This window comes from Ictidomys tridecemlineatus, chromosome 14 (assembly GCF_052094955.1).
Source record: "Ictidomys tridecemlineatus isolate mIctTri1 chromosome 14, mIctTri1.hap1, whole genome shotgun sequence".
Taxonomy (NCBI): domain Eukaryota; kingdom Metazoa; phylum Chordata; class Mammalia; order Rodentia; family Sciuridae; genus Ictidomys; species Ictidomys tridecemlineatus.
The window spans coordinates 38455887-38474486 of NC_135490.1; the positions used below are offsets into that span (position 1 = coordinate 38455887).

At 33.4% G+C, this 18600-nt stretch overlaps 1 protein-coding gene across 12 annotated transcripts in view; it reads right to left on the reverse strand.

Annotated features, from left to right (window-relative positions):
* Positions 1-18600, reverse strand: part of Pcm1 (pericentriolar material 1) — a 92091-nt gene that overhangs the window by 38529 nt on the left and 34962 nt on the right. For all 12 annotated transcript variants that reach the window (XR_013430322.1, XM_040267807.2, XM_040267789.2 and 9 more), the window contains 12 exons: positions 18247-18420; positions 17638-17792; positions 17287-17522; positions 11479-11630; positions 11203-11332; positions 9662-9802; positions 8566-8756; positions 7091-7291; positions 5388-5610; positions 5137-5282; positions 4474-4664; positions 909-1080 (listed from right to left, as the gene is read on the reverse strand). Coding sequence is in view for 11 of the 12 variants with exons in the window: in XM_040267807.2 (XP_040123741.1) it covers positions 909-1080; positions 4474-4664; positions 5137-5282; positions 5388-5610; positions 7091-7291; positions 8566-8756; positions 9662-9802; positions 11203-11332; positions 11479-11630; positions 17287-17522; positions 17638-17792; positions 18247-18420 (2112 nt within the window). In the remaining variant the exon portion in view is untranslated. The remainder of the gene's footprint in view (positions 1-908; positions 1081-4473; positions 4665-5136; positions 5283-5387; positions 5611-7090; positions 7292-8565; positions 8757-9661; positions 9803-11202; positions 11333-11478; positions 11631-17286; positions 17523-17637; positions 17793-18246; positions 18421-18600) is intronic.

Sequence of the window (18600 nt, forward strand, 5' to 3'; positions counted from 1 at the left end):
GCCCTTTTCCTAAAGTTTTTATTTCAGGACAATCTCACTAAACAGATAAGGCTGCCCTCCAACTTGTAAACCTCCTGTCTCTGCCTCTAGAATCACTGGGATTACAGGAGTGATACCTTGCCCAGCTACACCACTGCAACTGGCAAATGTGAATTTTTTTAAAGGACTTGGACAGCAAATCTTAAGAGATGTTTCTGACAGAATATAAAGTTTTTCCTGAAACTAATAATAAAAACACTGTAAGATTTTCACCAGCTGATTATGAAAATAAATTTTGGGGATCAACATTATTGTTAAAATATTATTTATGTAGCTATAAAAATGCCTAAAGAAAATGACTATCTTGAGCCAATCTAATCTCTCACACTATGTGTGTCAGAAATTGTACCTGGGAAAAGTATCACATTAAAAAATAAATATAAGAAAGAGAAAATGAAATCCTAACTAGTGACTGATTCTATTAGTAGTCAATAATATATCTGAATGATCTTTAGAAACTGATTCTAATCAGAGGCTATGAGTCAAATAAATGGGCCATCACTTAACAAGTATCTTCCAGTAGTTAACATTACTTTCTAGTCCTAAGTCAATGAACAGTGAACTTTTTTAACATTACAGACAAACAAATCAAGGACAAAACACTATATGGGTCAGGTTATATCCTTCCAAATTAAATCTCACAGAATATCCTGGACCAAAATTCTGAACTACTCTTAGACCAGGGTTACCAGCAGATATAATATGCCTAAGAGATATCTAGTAAGGTATAAAAGTTTCATATTTCCAATACTATCAAGCCAAACCATCACAAACATTCTCCTTCCATTGTGTTTTCAAATTACACATAACTACATAATTACAAAAATGAATGCTTCAGCAAATAACAAGTCATGTTCACAATCAAGTACCTCTGCTTTTCTGCTCCAATAGAGGAACTGCTTTCAAAAGGTTTTGGGAAAGCCATATATTCTGTTTTCCCTGAAGAATTCTGGGCTAAAGGCTGCTGCTGTTCAGTGGATGTAGAAATATTCTGAGAAAAATCTCCAAAATTAGAAGGAAATAAAGGGCTGAAATTCATACCTAATAAATAAAAGCAATGGGTAAAAGAACAATAAAGAAATGTCTTTAGCTTTAAATGAAATTAAAGACAGCTTTTAATTAAAGTGCTACTCAAACCCACTCAAACAGAAAAATATTCATTTAATAAATTAATGTTTATTTATTCAATCACTATTTATACTCAGCCATTGGCATACAAAGATGATTAATAATCCTTACTCCTTAAAGGACTAAAGTTATAAATATTAGTAAATGATATTTATCAAATTATTACAGGATACCAGACTCAACTATAGGCACTTTACATATTATTTCATTTACTGTCCAAAATAACACTATAAAATTGATACTACACTCATTTTACCATGAGAAAAAAAGGCATAGAGATCAAACGTCTAATAAGAAGAGCTGGTTAAATCTCAGGTATGCAAGAATCTAAAGTTTATATTTTTTCCCACCCTAATCAGGCAAGCAAAATATCATTACATACTTACCAAACAGTGCTTCCAGGTCCCTGCATAGGGCTATTTAATAACCTGGAGAGGAGGGCTTCACAAAACTGAACCCGTTTATACAGAACAAACAATTACTGTACATGGTGTTGGCATAGGTATAAAGAGTATTTACAGTGAAAAGGAATAGAATGGGTAACTTCTCATTTATCACTTAAAAGTCTACTCAATGTTTGCTGTCAATATTCACAATCTAGAACTAAAAAAGCTTGTTCAATTTTTTAATGCTACCATCTTGAAAATCCTGTTAAGAATATATACTGTGGTACATGAATATTTATGTTCACAAAGCTCTCCCAACTTTTTTCCTCCTCCTACATTCACTTGTAAACAACAACTCTCCTTTATGATTCACTTCATTTAACTGGTCACTTAACTTATTCATTGTATTTCTAAAATGTCTTTTCAATTACTCATTTTTCTTTACCACTACTAGCAATGCCTTAGATCAGGTTGTCATTCTTTCCCTAATATTACTGCTAAAGTCTTTTATTTACCAGCTCTTCCTTCCTTTTCAATCCTCCCACACTATCACCAGTATAATATTTCTAAAATATAAATCTCACATCTGCTCAGAGTCCTTCAATGGCCTCCTCTTCTCTGCAGTGTAGTCAAGTGTTTTTTGCCAATTACAAAAGGCTTCTGTCCTACCTACTAGTCACACTTAACAACCTCTAAATTTTCTAAGTGATATGTTATTTCACTGCTTTGTTACTCTAAGTGGCTCCATTGATTAGAAAGTCCTTTCCTTTCTAATCTCTCTGGTAATAAATTTTACTCAAAAACTAATTTGCCCAAGCATTCGCACAATAGCTACATCACTCATGGCACTGCATTATAAGCATTTGTTAACATTCTTAGCTTCCTCAATAGATTCTTAATTCCTGAAAGGATTTATCTCAGTCCTTTGACTCCCAATAAATGAATGAAAGCCTAAGAGAAATGCACTTACCAACAAGATATGGTGCTTCTATAGAAGTATACTATGTTAATCATCTTTACTCTCCTAATGCTTTACATAGTGCTTGCTATAGAACAGCCACTAAATAGATTCTCTCTCTTTCTAAATAGCTGAAGCAATCATTCATAAGTAATTTACTTAATTTTGTTAGCAACTATATTATTAAGCTTACGTTTTCATTATAAGAAACAAAGTAGAAAAAAAGTTTCTAACTTGCCTTGAAAACATTTCCTACCATTTCAAAATAGAATGTTAAAAATCTATGCAATATCACAATACCAGACCTTAAACTATACTACAGAGCCATAGTAACAAAAACAGCATGATACTGGCACTAAGAGATATACATATACCAATGGTACAGAGTAGAAGACACAGAGACAAATGAACTCACATGAACACAGTTATTGCATCCTGGACCATGGCACCAAAAACATTAATTGGAGAAAAGATAGCCTCTTCAGAAAATGGTGCTGGGAAAACTGGAAATCCATATGTAACAAAATGAAATTAAACCCCTATCTTTCACTCTACACAAAACTTAAAGTGGATCAAAGACAGAGGCATTAGAACAGAGACCCTTTACCTAACAGAAGAAAAAGCAGGCCCAAATTCTGTACCATTTTGGCTTAGAAACTGATTTCCTTAACAAGAGTTCTAAAGTGCAAGAAGTAAAATCAAAAATCAATAAATAGGATAGATTCAAACTAAAAAGCTTCTTCTCAGCAAAGGAAAGAATCGTAAAGAGAGAGCCTACAGAATGGGAGAAAATCTTTACCACACACACCTCAGATAGAGCATTAACCTTCAGGGTATATAAAGAACGCAAAAATCTCAATACCAAAACCACAAATAACCTAATCAATAAATGGGCTAAGGAACTGAAGAGACACTTCGTAGAAGAAGAAATACAATCAAACAACAAATATATGAAAAAATGTTCAGCATCTCTAGCAATTAGAGAAATGCAAATCAAAACTACTCTAAGATTTCATCCCACTCTAGTCAGAATGGCAATTATCAAGAATATAAACAAGGGGTTGAAGTTGTGGCTCAGTGGTAGATCACTTGCCTAGCACATGTGAGGCACTGTATTTGATCCTCAGCACCACATTAAAAATAAAATACAGGTATTGTGTTCACATACAACTAAAAATATATTTTTAAAAAAAGAATACAAACAATAGTAAGTGTTGGCAAGGATGTAGGAGAAAAGGTACACTCATTCATCACTGGTGGGACTGCAAATTGGTAAACCTACTCTGGAAAGCAGTATGGAGATTCCTCAGAAAACTTGGAATGGAAACACCATTTGACCCAGCTATCTCATTCCTCGGTTTGTACTCAAATGACTTAAAATCAGCATATTACAGAGACACAGCCACATCAATGTTTATAGCAGCTCAATCCACAATATCAAGCAAGCATACAACCAACCTAGATGCCCTTCAAGAAAATGGATAAATAAAATGTAGTATATATACACCATGGAATATTACTCAGCCTTAAAGAAGAATGACTTTATGGCATTTGCAGGTGAATGTATGGAGCTGGAGAATATCATGCTACGCAAAACAAGCCAATCCCAAGAAACCAAAGGCTGGATATTTTCTCTGATATGTGGATGCTAATTCATAATAAGAGGGGGCTAACAAAAAATAGAGGTACTTTGGATTAGGCAGAGGGGAATGAGGGGAGGGGAGGAGGTATGGGGCTAGAAAAGACAGTAGAACGAATCAGTTAGTATTACCCTATGTACATGACTGGTGTGATTCTACAACATGTATAACCAGAAGAATGAGAAGTCATACTTCATTTATGTATGATGTATCAAAATACATTCTACTGTCATGTATAACTAATTAGAACGAATTTTTAAAAATCCATGTAACAAATTATAATATCAAAAAAATTTTTTTTCTTTCAGTTTCAGTCACCTACCTGGTGCAAATGATGAAAAATTAGTAAATCCAGGCAGATTAAATAGATTTACAGGTTGTGTTGGAAAGCTGAAAGGACAAAATAAACTGGGAGATGAAGGGTGTGATGCACTACTTCCTCTTTCCTTGCTTCCAGATTTTTCTGGATGCTGATTTTGTTGGCGCATAAGTTCATTCAGCATTTGTTTCAACCTACAAAAATTTAAGAAGTCAGTAATTTTAAAACGAGTTATATTATAATCTATAAAGTATATTCAGGAAGATTATATGTAAGAAATAATTCAGCAGCATGCAGGACTGTTCTGGTCCTACAACAAATAAATGCTTGTTTTGCTAGCCTTTGGAACAAGAACTGAAGGCAGTGTCTCCTGTCAGACAGCAGGTACAAGTAAATTTTTTTGTTTATAGCTTCATTACTGGCATAAGTTACACACTACAATTCACCCAATGTTAAGTATACAATTCAATAATTCAGAATTTTACAAACAAAAGTCCACAATATCAATATGGAACAATAGATGAATCACTGCTTATCCATTTCTCAGGTGGTTGAGAATGTGTTAATATATATTTGGTTCATGCCCTTTCTTCCTAGCAGATAACTATAACACTCTCACTCAATTTTGGCACTCAAAAGTGTCCAAATTTCTAAGTAATCAATTACCTCTGAACATTATTCTGTTGCCATGTTAGCTGTGTGTAGCACTGGTTCAACTGGTGCATTATGAGGTGTACCTGAGGAGATGCAACATTGCTTGGCATAACACTGTAAGGACCTGTGAGAAGAGTTTGCAGCAGACAAGACAGAGTCTATTGAAAAAAAAAATTTGGTAACAGTTACTGATGAGTTGAGGAAAATTTGTATTACTTCGAAAATAATACAAATAAGATACTTATTTTTGTAGTAAATTTTACCTGCTGGTCTTGCATCAAAGTCTGACAAATATTGACACTGAAGTCAAGTTGTTTCTTAAGCTGGTTAATTTGTTCTTGCCATTGTTCTTTCTCTTCTACATAAGAGAGCTCTGATACCCACCGAAGGTTTTCTTGCCGTTGCATGCTGATATTCTGTTGTTGTCTTGTCTTGGCTAATGGGCGATAATTTCCATCTGCCGAAAAAGGGCGATTGTTCTTCCACCTAACATAGAATTTAAAGCCTTAAGTTATCACATATAATAATTTGGTTTTTAAAATACAGCCATAAACCTGATATCCTAGTCTCTAAACAAGTATTCTCGTGAAGTTCAAAGGACTTATAAAATACAAAAAATAGAGGGGAAACCCTGAAATTTTCTAGTTTTAAACCATTTTTAAAAACTGCTTCCCTGTCCTTTTTCCTTTATGTCTTTACACAGAAGAGCCCGTTTATTTCTGTATTCTTCTGTCAAATGAAAACACTGATTATACTACAATCTTCCATTCCTCATGCTTTAAGTTTAATCACACAACATTCCATTAAGTGGAACTATTCTATCTAACCATCTTTTATTCATGAAAAAATGTTTTCACTGCTGTAAATCAAAATGCAGTTAATATTTTTAAAAAATTTCTTTGAGATGGAGTATTGAGCCCAGGTTGGTCCTGAACTGGGCTCAAGTGATCCTCTCTCCTTAGCCTCCTCAATAGTTAAAGATTACAGACAGTGTGCCCCCAGGTCCACAATGCAATTAATATCTTTGTTGACACATCTTTTCACTATCCACCATTTTTCATTTTTGCTTAATTCCCCCAAACAGTAGCAAAAATGAAAACTTATGTATGAATCTTGACACAGTCTAGCTGGGACCAGCAAAACCTGTGATATATTAATAAAAGCAGTCTTTGTCCCTGGTTTTTAGCATAACACTCTAAAAACCCTTGACATTTCCTGAGTGGCAGAATGTCTTTTGTTATTCATAATAAGCCCACTGCAACCATACCTGAGTTTATACTAATGAAGTAACTATTGGAAGGCCCTAAATATCTTCATGATGGAGAAGGGAGTGGTCACTAGAAAAACCAACCAGTCCATTTAGAGGGTTATAATTTTCAGACTCATCCCCTGACCTCCAGAAGAGACAAAGAAGCCAGAGCTTGCATTTAATCAACAATGGTTTTATTGATCATACCTATGCAATGAAATGCCCATAAAACCCCTAAACAATGTAGTTCAGAAAGGTTCTAGGTTGGTGAGCACATCAAGGTGTAGGAAAGTGGTATAGCAAGAGGACACAGAAGTACTGCACACCTCCTCACCCCACACTGCTTTATGCATTTCTTTCACTTGATGGTACTTGAATTGTACTTACAATTGGTAAATATAAGTAAGTGTTTTCCTGCGTTCTGTGAGTTGTTCTTACAAATTATCTACTGAAAGAAGGGTTGTGGGAACTCTCAAATTTGTAGCCACATTGGACAGAAGTACAATTATCCTAGGGACCAAGCATTTACATCTGAAATGAGGATACTCTTATAGAAATGAGCTCCTTTACTTATGGAGTCTATACTAAGTCTTGTATAGAGTGCTATAAATGTGCTATAAATGAATTTTAAGATACTGAGCTAGTTTGGAGAATTGTATAATTCCGTTGTCAAAAGACCCGAGATACTTAAAATCAAGCAAAAAAACTAAAACAAACCTATTTTTAGATTCCTTTGCATTATAGGAATTGTGATTCACACTATTAGGAGGATACATAGAAAAATTATCATTAGAACTAGCATCTTGCTCTTCTTCCTCTTCTTCATCTGTCCGAACAATTCCTTCAGAAAGGTAACCATCTTCATCTCCTTCTTCATCTAAGGCACACTGAGTAGAACCTCCCCAAGTTGCCATTGTTCTAGTGATTAAGAGACATAAAACAGTTACCATTCTGAAAGTAAGCTAAATACTTTATGCACCAGACTTAATATCAAGCATATATATATTAACACACACATTTAATAGTAACTCTATAAGATAAATGGTACTCTCCTAATTATTGCTATACAGATTAGTTTGCCTTCCATCAAACAATTCTTTAATTGAATTGAAATACAGCTCAGTTGGTAGAATGCTTGCCTCCCATGCACAAGGCCCTGGGTTTAATCCCAGAACCACAAAAACAAATAAACAAACAAACAAACAATCAAAACAACTTTTTGCAATAGTGATAATGATTGATATCTGTGCTGCAATACACAGCGGATGCTAGGTACACATAGCTACTGGGCACTTAAAATATGGTTGATAGGAAATAAAAATTTTCACTTCATTTTAATTTAAAGAGCCACCAATATCTATGGGCTGCTGTTTTAGGATGTACAACTTTAGTCCAGGAATGTAGCACAGTGGTAAAGCTTGTGCTCTGCAGGCATAGGGCCTTGGATTTAACACCCAGCACCATAACAACAACAACAAAAAAGAACATACAACTCTAGACCAATGGTTCTGCTCATAAAAACTATCTGAAGAAAGCTGTAAAAGAACAAATGTGTAATAACCAGAAAAGAATACTGATAAAATAGTTTGATCAATAAAACTCCAAAAATAGGATAAGTTCTAAGAGGAAGACAGTACAATGTGGTAGAAATGTTTTCTAAGGATAGGAAAATGTAAAGCTGCAAAAAATCTGGATTTCTAAAATTAAGATATAAATATTACTATATAGCAACTTATAGATAACCAACTCTTTGTGAAATATTATAAATATGGAAATGGTGAACTTAAATCCTAAAATCTAAAATGTTTTGTATAATAAAATGTTTTAAAATCCTCAAGATTCTTACAATTAGCAGATGTTCAACTTAAGTAAAAAACTGATTTTTTCCCCTGGTCTGTTAGAAAAACAAGACATCAAGCATTTTCTTTTTATAGGCTTAAAACTTTAAGAAAATAAGACTTATAGACATTAGAAAATCTGTTATCACCATTTATCACATGCCATAATAATTTGAGAAAGCTGATTTTAAAAGAGCAAATGGCTGGATTCAGTCAAATTGAGTCACAAAGGTGACACCTAAAACACTAGCCTCAATGAAACAGCAGATTTATGCTGTCGTATCAAGAGGGAAAAACAAATTGCTTTGCCTAAAGTTTGACATTATTAAAAAGTGATTTAAACTACTCTCTTACTTTTCTGTTCTACTTTGTTGAGGAGTACACAGGTTCTCAGATCCATCACTTCTCAATGACGTGGCCACGGGAGATGTAGTTTCAGCTAGACCTTGCCTCCTTTGATGTTCAGCCATTAGAGCTTCAAGCTGCTTTCTTCTCTGTCGAAGCTCTTCCCTTAATATTTCATGTCTTCGCATGTCTGACCACAACTATTATTTTAAAAATCAGAGTTAAGTAAATATTTGGATTTGCTATAGCCTTGAAGAATATTGTTGGTACTACAGAACTTTCTATTTTCACTCTATCCTTTTGATGATAAGATTTCTTTGAAGGTTAAAATAATATTTTAGTGATGATCAAGAAAATACTAGGTAATCTTTAATTGTTAATGAAAATAAGCAGCACTCAAACTTCAGGAATTATTTGAGAAAAGACACAATATTACCTACAAATTATATATATATATATATATATATATATATATATATATATATATATATGTAATGCTAAGTGATAAGTCTAATTGAAACAATTAGTGTCTGCTGTAACTACACTCTTATATGTAATTCTGCTAAGTATTTGCTAATAAAGAGCATGATTATTTTGAAACAATGCCAGCATAATTATTTTTTGTAAAAAAATGTTTTACTCCAGGGCAGGGGTTGTAGCTCAGTGGTAGAGGGCTTGTCTAGCATGTGTGAGGCACTGGGTTCAATTCTCAACACTGCATATAATAAAATAAAGAGGAGCTGGGGTTGTGGCTCAGCAGAGAATGCTCACCTAGCACATGCAACGTCCTAGGTTCGATCCTTAGCACCACATAAAAATAAATGAAATGAAGGTACTGTATTCAACTACAACTAAAAATAAATAAATAATAAATAGATAAAAGTCCATTGATTAAAAAAAATAAATATAAAATAAAAGAGGTTTATTCCAAGTAGAAGACACAAAACACAAAACATGTTTCAAGTAGAATACTGCCAGCATGTGTAAAGCCTTACATTCAATCCAACAACTGCAAAAACAAAACACCCTATGTTTCACAGATACTGTTCTCCATCTTATGATGTGTCTTAAGACCAACTCAGGAAATATAATAAGTTTACCATACCTCATTATCTACTACTGAAGAATCTTCAGGTTCAAAAACAGATTTGCTTGTATTGGTCTCATTTTCATTAGTAGTTGGGGTTGAAGTAACAGCTGGTATGTATTTTTTTGTGGGACAATTACTCACAGTAGTGGCTGACAGCTAAAAAAGAATTGGCAAAACTATTATGAGGTATTAAAGTAATAATATTATTTTCATAAAAGTAGTTAGTATACTTCTTCTCTAGATCTTTAGTGACATGTTTAATCTGTTATTACTAGACCCCAAATGCCATCATCATCTGAAAATAACATATGAAAACATAGGTTAAAGTTGAAAAGTAATACTCAGGAACAACAAAAGCAATAGAAATCAAAATTCTGTATTCTTAACCTAACACTGTCACATATTCCTCTGGATACTATTTAGATTGGGGATAAAAGACAAAAGGATTAGATAATGTAGAAAAGGTAAGAGTTTTGAAAATAAACGATTTTATCAGAAACATATATCCTTTGGTATGTTTCCCTTTCTTCAAAAACAAAATATAGGGTCTGGGGTTGTGGCTCTAAGGTAGAGCACTTGCCCAGCATGTGTGGAGGAACTTGGTTCGATACTAAGCACCACATAAAAAATAAAATAAAGGTATTGTGTCAACCTACAACTAAAAAATAAATGTTTAAAAAAATATTTATATATATAGCTAAAAATAAAGCTAACCAATAAATTTTATTAAAATCTCAGAAAAGAATTATTATACCATTCCCATATCAATCCTATACCTGGTTATCTGACATGACCAAATATAGCTTATTTTCTGTTCAAACTGAAAGAGCCATATTCAGTACTATTTAATAAAAAAAAGCATATATATTTTATTTTTACAGAAAACTTATAATAAGGACAGATGCAGTGGCACATGCCTATAAAATCTCAGCAGCTAAAGAGGCAGAGGCAGGAGAATTACAAGTTCAAACCTAGCCTCTCAGCAACTTAGCAAGACCCTATTTCAAAATAAAATATAAAAAAGGACTGAAGATGTAGGTCAGTGGTTAAGTGCTCCTAAGTTCAATCCCTGGTACTGGAAAAGAAAACTTATGATGATTTAAAACCTTTATTATGTAATTCTAGGCCAATAAAATATGAAAATACTGGTTTATAACTGCAAAGTTCAAACCAGAATATTTTAATATAATAAACACTTAGAAGTAGTCATGTTCTGAATCAATGGCTTATTAGCCCAGTAAAAATAAAAATGATTAATTCCCATGATTTCATAGTATATCCCCAGCCCATTATTTCATCAATTTCATTAATTCTCAAATTAGTAGATATAAATCTGACACATCAGTACTAGAAAAAGGCAAAGAATATTATCAACTGACATTAGTTTTTTTTGGTTGTTGTTTTGTTCGGTTTTGTTTTTCCAATACTGGGGATTGAGCCCAGGGCCTAGTGCTTGGTAGGCAAGCATTCCACCACTGAGCTACATTCCATCCCTAAACTTTAGGTTTTGAACACCCCTTTGCCTAAGCAAACTGAAAGAAATAATTCTTAATTACCTGCAGGTCAGGACATGCCTTTTGCAAAGCTTGAATTTTCTCTTGAATCTCAATCAGTTTCTTTCTTTCTTCCTGCAATTGTTTTAGCTCTCGCTGTTGTTGCTGTAGTTTAGCCTCATAAAATTTCTCTCTATAATTAAATTGACATTTTATTTGTAGACTCCCAATAAAAGTTGATGACAACATTAAGCAAAATAAAACAAAATACCTAGACACGAACTTTCTCTGTAACAAGCACTATATTTTTACTAAGTAAAAGCCAAAAGTTTTGCATACCTTGCCTTTTCGTTTCCACCAGTATCTTTCTGTGTTTTGTTAGCATTTCCTCTAGTATTATTTGAATTTTGTTTGGTGTCTTCTTCTGCTGGGTAGAAGTCATCCAAATTTGATGTATTGGCAGAAGTAACCCCTTGAGCTGCATCATCATCCTTTTAAACAGCACAATTATATTAAAACATATCTTAGATATATCTCTCTTGATATCTACAGACATTATCAGATTCACACCTTACCAAATGCACTAGATCATAAAATTTTACATAACACAAATTAATGCAATAGAGAAAACACAATAATTTTTATAGAAAACTGAAGTTCATTCTCAACCAATGGTGAGGAATGAATTCTAAGACTAAAACGAACACATTCAAAATATAGGTTACCAACTACTCAGTTGCTACAGTTTAAGTGTCTCCCCCAAGGGTTCAAGTACTGAAATTTAATCCCCACTATGAAGTATGTGAGAGTGAATACTAATCTCACTTTAGTGTTGAGAAGTGATTAGAATTAGATAGAGTTGCCAGGTAAAATCCCAATAACTAAATACTGGTGGGTTTATAGGAAAGGTGGAAAGACCAAAAGACACACATATGTGTTCCCTGTCACTTGCTATGTAACCCTCTGAATTGCCTACAGACTGTCAGATATGGGCTCTTAAACCTTCAGAACTACGAGTGAAATAAATCTATTTTTTTCTATAAAGTTACCCAGTCTCAGGTATATCTATATAGTAACACAAGAGTTAAGACAACCTAGTAATAACCAAAATTCTATTTTTTTTTTTTTTTTTGGTACCAGGGATTTAACCCAGGGGCACTTAAGCACTGAGCCACATTCCCAGGCCTTTTTAAATATTTTTTTAATTTAGAGACAAGGTTTCATTGTGTTGCTTAGGACCTCACTAAGTTGCTGAGGCTGGCTTTGAACTTGCAATCCTCCGGCCTCAGCCTCTTGAGCTGCTGGGATTACAGGTGTGCGCCAACAAATTGTCTTTTCTCATCTTGACCAACAAAAGGTACAATTTTACTCTTACTAGGAAGATATGAACTTTTTGTTTTTTTCCAGTAATTATGATGTTTGAGATAGGATATTCTCACTATATTTGTATTTACTGAAGAGGAAAGAGAGGAAATGGGATAATTTTTAAAGAGGGTCAGTGACAATGGATTTTGATGTTTGAAATTGTTACTATAAAAATTTATCTATTATCAAGAGTTCCCAGCTCCACTGATAATTTTTTCTCCTCTTCATGTTCTGCAGAAAGCTAATCTTTGATACCTCAGCAACTTTGCATCAATCTAAACACTAACATAACCTATTAGTGATATTGATAGGAAGATGAAAAGAAACTATATTGTAACTTCAGAAACGGAGAAGCTGGATCACAAAGTATTTTTACAGAATAAAAAGTAGACAAACTAAAGCATGAGAAATAATGCAAAACAGAGCTTCCTGAAATTTCAGATGGTAGTATGAGGGTGCCTAAACAACTGAAATGATATGAACTACAGCATTAAAATAAAGCTGAAAAAGTAACACACATTTTAATATACAATGCATCATAGACTGAAAAACAAAAGAAAACAATTTCTGGAGGCTTACTGATACATTAGGCTTCATTAAGGCCTTACTCTAAGTTGTCCAGGATTTTAAATCAGAAAGACTAACAGTTTATATAAACATAATAACTACGTATGTTTAAACCTTCTCCTGTGTCCCTGAGAACCAGGATATAAATACAGGTATAAGAAAAAGAGTACTACATTCAACATGAAAAAAGACTAAAAACTAATAACGTTAGATATAAAATGTTGGAAGTTTTAGATAACTCCTGTAAGAGCTCTCTTTCAGGAAGGGGCATTTAATCCTTCTGGTCTGCAGTTTTCTTATTTTTCATATATGTATTTCAAGTCTTAGAAAACTTCATACAACAAGAATTCCATTCAATATAAGCCTGAAATTAAGCCGTATAAGCCACCAAGTTATTCATCAGTTCTTATCTACGATTTCCATACTTTTAAAGAAAACAATCTTAGAAAAAAATGGGAAATTAGCAAATGCAATATTTGAAATAGCATAACCCATTATTAGTATTTATTTTATAAGTTTTTTAAAGTTTTTTTTTTTTTCAAATGGCAATATAGTCATATAATGAACTTCAAAAAGTAAGACATTTAGGAAAGTCTCCTTTACAGCTTTGTCTTCCAGTTGATTCCATTCTCCATAGGCAATTGATATTATCAATTTGATTATACAAGCAAAAATAAATATACATATGAATGTATACCTCCATATGTTTGCATACATGTTTACATGTGTTCCTGCACCCTCTTTTCCTCCACAGCTCTTCTTATAATAGGGAAAATCCAAAAAAGGCCAAGCCAATGCTACTAATGCTTAAATAAGCCACAGCATATAAAGATAATAAGATGTCATCAAAGGTATGGGGAAAAGGACTCAATCAAACATCACTACTCTGGAAAGCAATTAAACAGTGTCCATTAAAATTAAAATGTACAGAAATGAGGCCACAGTAATTCAAATTTTTCATATCTACTTTAGAGAAACATAAACACAAAGAGACTTACAAAAAATGTTAAAGCTAGGAGCAGTGGCACATATCTCTTTTAATCTCAGCTATTCTAGTGGCTGAGGCAGGAGGAAATTGCAAGTTCAAGGTCAGCCTGGGCAACTTACCAAGACCGTGTTGCAAAATAAAAAGTGCTGAGGATATGAGACAATGGTAGAGTGATTTGCCAACTAGGCATTGAGGGCCTGAGCTCAATCCCTACTACAGAGAGAGAGAGAGAGAGACGAGAGAGAGAGACGAGAGACGAGAGACGAGAGACGAGAGACGAGAGAGAGAGAGAGAGAGAGAGAGAGAGAGAGAGAGAGAGAGGAAAAAAAGAAAAGAAAAAAAGAGAAAGCTCACTGGCATTTCTAAATAGTGAAAAATTAGAAAAGTATGTGTTGGTAGGATGCTAGCTAGATTAACTAAAGTTAGGTTCCACTGATACTACAGAAAAATATGCCACATTTAAAAAGTATTATAAGTACTCTGTGTTAGGTATACTTGATTGCCTATATAATTATTTTTTACTTCATAGTTATTTATATAATTATATAGAACAGTAAATCCTGACGAGAGGTTTTCTAAGACATTGTAAAGTAGGGGGAAAAGCAAGCTATAAAATAATACTTAAGTGTATTATATGATTTGTAACAAATAAACAAAAGAAAATTATGTGCATTTTTTTGAATGATGCATACCAAAGAATACAAATGCAAAGAAAAGACCTCATAATATATAATTTGTAAATCTGTGTAAAGAAGTTGTGAATGAAAGTCAAGAGAGAGTTTACTAATAATGTATATTTTCTTTTAATGATGACAGCATACCCACTTTTTACTTGAAAATTCAAAGAAAGAAGCATTTCAAAAGAATAAAACATGAGTTTTCCACTCATGATGAAAACCATTTTTCTATACCCTTATTAATGTGGTTAATGTTAATGTTGTATCCTCCATAACTTTCAAGCTAAAACTCAATGAAAATAAATCATTCAGTATTTTACCAGAGATGTGAAAACTGCTGATATTACCCTAAGTTATAGATATCACAAACAAGTTTTTTGGCCAAAAATAATAACAACACTTTAGAGTCTCTAAAATATTTCTATAGTGATTACATTACTAGAAAAAGTTTAACAATACATAACAGATGGAAAAGATAAACAGGAATGATTTTAAAAGTCAAATCATTTTGGTCACTCTAGATAGATTATATCCATTCTAGTAAACTACAAAAGGCAAATAAGTCTTTGGACCATATTTTTTAATAAAGAGGTATTATTACTTACACAATTACACATTCATATATATGGACTACCTTTTACAATCTATGATTAGTAGTTCCAACTTTGTGGTGGGCATGGTGGTACACACCTGTAATCCCACCTACTCAGGAGGCCGAGATTGGGGGTCAGTGGTTTGAAGATAGCTTAGGCAAAACCCTGTCTCAAAAACTAAAACAGCCAATAAAACAAAACAAAACAAAAATAGGCTGGGGGTGTAGCTCAGTGGTAGAGCACTTTCCTAACAAAAAATTCCTGGGTTCAACCACCAGCATTGACTGGGGGAAAAATAAAATTCCAACTTTAGTTGGCCTGATTAGGATAAAAGGGTTTTTCTTCTTTACCTCAAATGTGTTGAAATCTCAGGCTCTAGTATCAGGAAGTCTAAATTCTGGTCCTGAAATTTGTACAACATTGTGCAATTAAAACCTCTTCACAAGGACTCTAACTCTGGATTGACTTGTGACTATGGACCAGTACTTTTTTGTGGGGGTGGTGGTAACTGGGAATTGAACCCAGGGACACTTAACCACTGAGCCACATCCCCAGCCCTTTTCTGTATTTTATTAGAGCCAGGGTCTCGCTAAGTTGCTGAGGCTGGCTTTGAGTTCACAATCCTCCTGTGGTCTCCGGAGCCACTGGGATTACATACATGTGCCACCACACTCAGCTTAGGTTCTCAATTCTTCTTGATGTTCAATTTCCTTATTACGAATGTAGACGATTTATTTCATAGAATTATATGAAGAATAATGTAATGATGTGTAGACTATAATTGCTTGATTTATCCTTTACTATCCAAACCAAGATAGTTTTGAAAATGAAAGGAGAAACTTGATAATAATTATGCCAGAAAAGAGATAAATTGGGGTTTTCTCAGGCAAGCTAGAATATCCAGTTATAGTTAATATAATTTTCTTTGGTATAGAGGCTATAATAGATTTATGTGAATTCTAGTCTAGAGTAGGAACTTTAAAAATATCTCCCAAAACTGAGGAGTTTTGCTCTTCCTTTATCTCATCCTCTTTTCACTTGGTTATATATATAGCATGTCTCAGAGAATGAATTATAGCATATAACAAAAAAGTATGTCAAAAGGTCTTTGGGAAAAGACCTCATGCCCTGAAAATGGTAGGCTGGATTTGGGAGTGATTGCCAGTAGTGACTTAAAATTTAGGTAATTCAAGACCATAGAGGCCCAAAATACCCAGGAAGATACTAAGATTCAGGAGAGCTTCTGTCTCCCATGCTAGGTGGGAACAGAAACAACATGGGTTGTCTTGACCTGAACTCTTACATATGGTGACTGAGTTTAGCTAGTCCAAATTGTGCTGTAACACATGTAATATACACACCCAATTTTGAAGGCTTATCACAAAAACAATGTGGAATATTTCATTAATAATTTTTAACACTGATTACAGTTAAAGTGATAATATACCAGACTAAATAAAATTTATTATTACTCTTTAACTGTGGAAAAAAAACCTCTTCAATCTTTTTAATACCTATCTCATTTGGATGTTATAAAATCTACATAAGGCTAGTGTCATAGGCAAAAACAAAAACAAAATAGTCTGGTTTGTAAATAAAGCTATACTAGAAGACAACAATGCTTCTTTGTCTACATAAGGCTGCTTTTGCACTGAAAAGTTGTGAAAGAGACTGTATACACTATAAAGACTGAAATACCTACTAATACCCCTCACAGATGTCTGGGGTATATCAGGTAAATTACTAAGCCTTGCATATAAGAAACAAAATTACAGTGGGGGATGTAACTCAGGGGTACAGTGCTTTCTAGCATCTGTGAGGCCCTGGGTTAGATCCTTAGCACAAGAAAAGAGAAGAGGAAAAAAATGCATACCAGTACAATTATACCAACATAATTATTAAACACATACACAAACTTTATAAAGACTGCACTATTTAACAAACATGCAGTATTTACCTGCACCATAGCAACAAGATCTTGTAGCTGTCTAAGTTTCTGTTTTGCAGCCATAAGTCTATTAATCTTCTGTTCAAATTCTGCATCTTCTGGAGCCTCATCAACCAGACTGCTTCTATGACTAGACAATGAAGCTCCACTGACCCCCTCCTCTTCTGCTTCCTCCTCCTCTTCCTCATCATCTTCACCTTGTGTTACATGCATTCCCTGTTCTCCTTCTCTATTGTATCGACAATCTATTAAAAACATGTATCATTCAAATCAATAATTTTAAAATAAACTTGAGTATTAAAAAAAATCCTCTTCACAGAATAATATGGCAAAATTATCTGTAAACGCAGTCAATCATACCTAAAGCAGGCATGTTTAGAGCTCTAATATTGGCAGCAGATCTGTTGTTAATTTCACAATTAGAATTCACTGATCTCCCATCTCTATTATTAGAAACACACTGTGTATTACTATTACTATTTACTTCATTCCAGGTAGCAGCTACTTGTGGATTTCTGCAAGAAAGAAAACAACCTAAAGTTATTTAAGTTTTTTAAAAAAAGTTTCAGAGTGTTAGTAAAACAGCTGCAAACTAAGAACACAATTAACTACTTTATTTGAGTTCAAACTAAATAATGTGCTTCTCTTTCCCATTAGCTTTTTGCACCTATCTTATTAGGAAATTTGTGAAGAAAAACATCAAAAATCAAAATACACCTAAAAATATAGAAGTAGAAAAATGCTGTTAAATACTTCTTATGATTACTTACATTTGACCTATCAGCAAATTTACTAAATTATTAAATAATTCCCTATTTTTATTTATAGAGCAGGGATGATTATACTAATCAAAACAGTAGATTTGCAAGAAAAAAACTTAAATAAAAGGTAAACAGCAATTTATTAAGGTATTTTCTCCCCACACTGAAAATATTAGGTTTGAAAACCAAACCTAAATAAAGTTCTTACCGAATGTTAGTAACAGGTTCAGAATTTTCATGCTCAGAATCGTATTCTGACTCTTCAGTTTCTTCATCTTTTGTGTTTTCATTTACAGCATCTGTCATCATATCTGATGTTTGTTCATAATAATGGACTAATTCTCTTAATTCATTCAATCTCTTTCGAACTTCATTTAACTTCCTGATAAAAATATATAATATTAACACCCATCTTAACAGAACAAAACAAAACAAAAAGCCCACACATTATTTTCATATAACAGCAGTCAGCACAAAAACATTTTATACCTAGTCAAATACCTTGGGAATCTCATGAGTTTAATAAAGCAATAAGTTTAATCTCAAGTATGGTTCCCTCAAA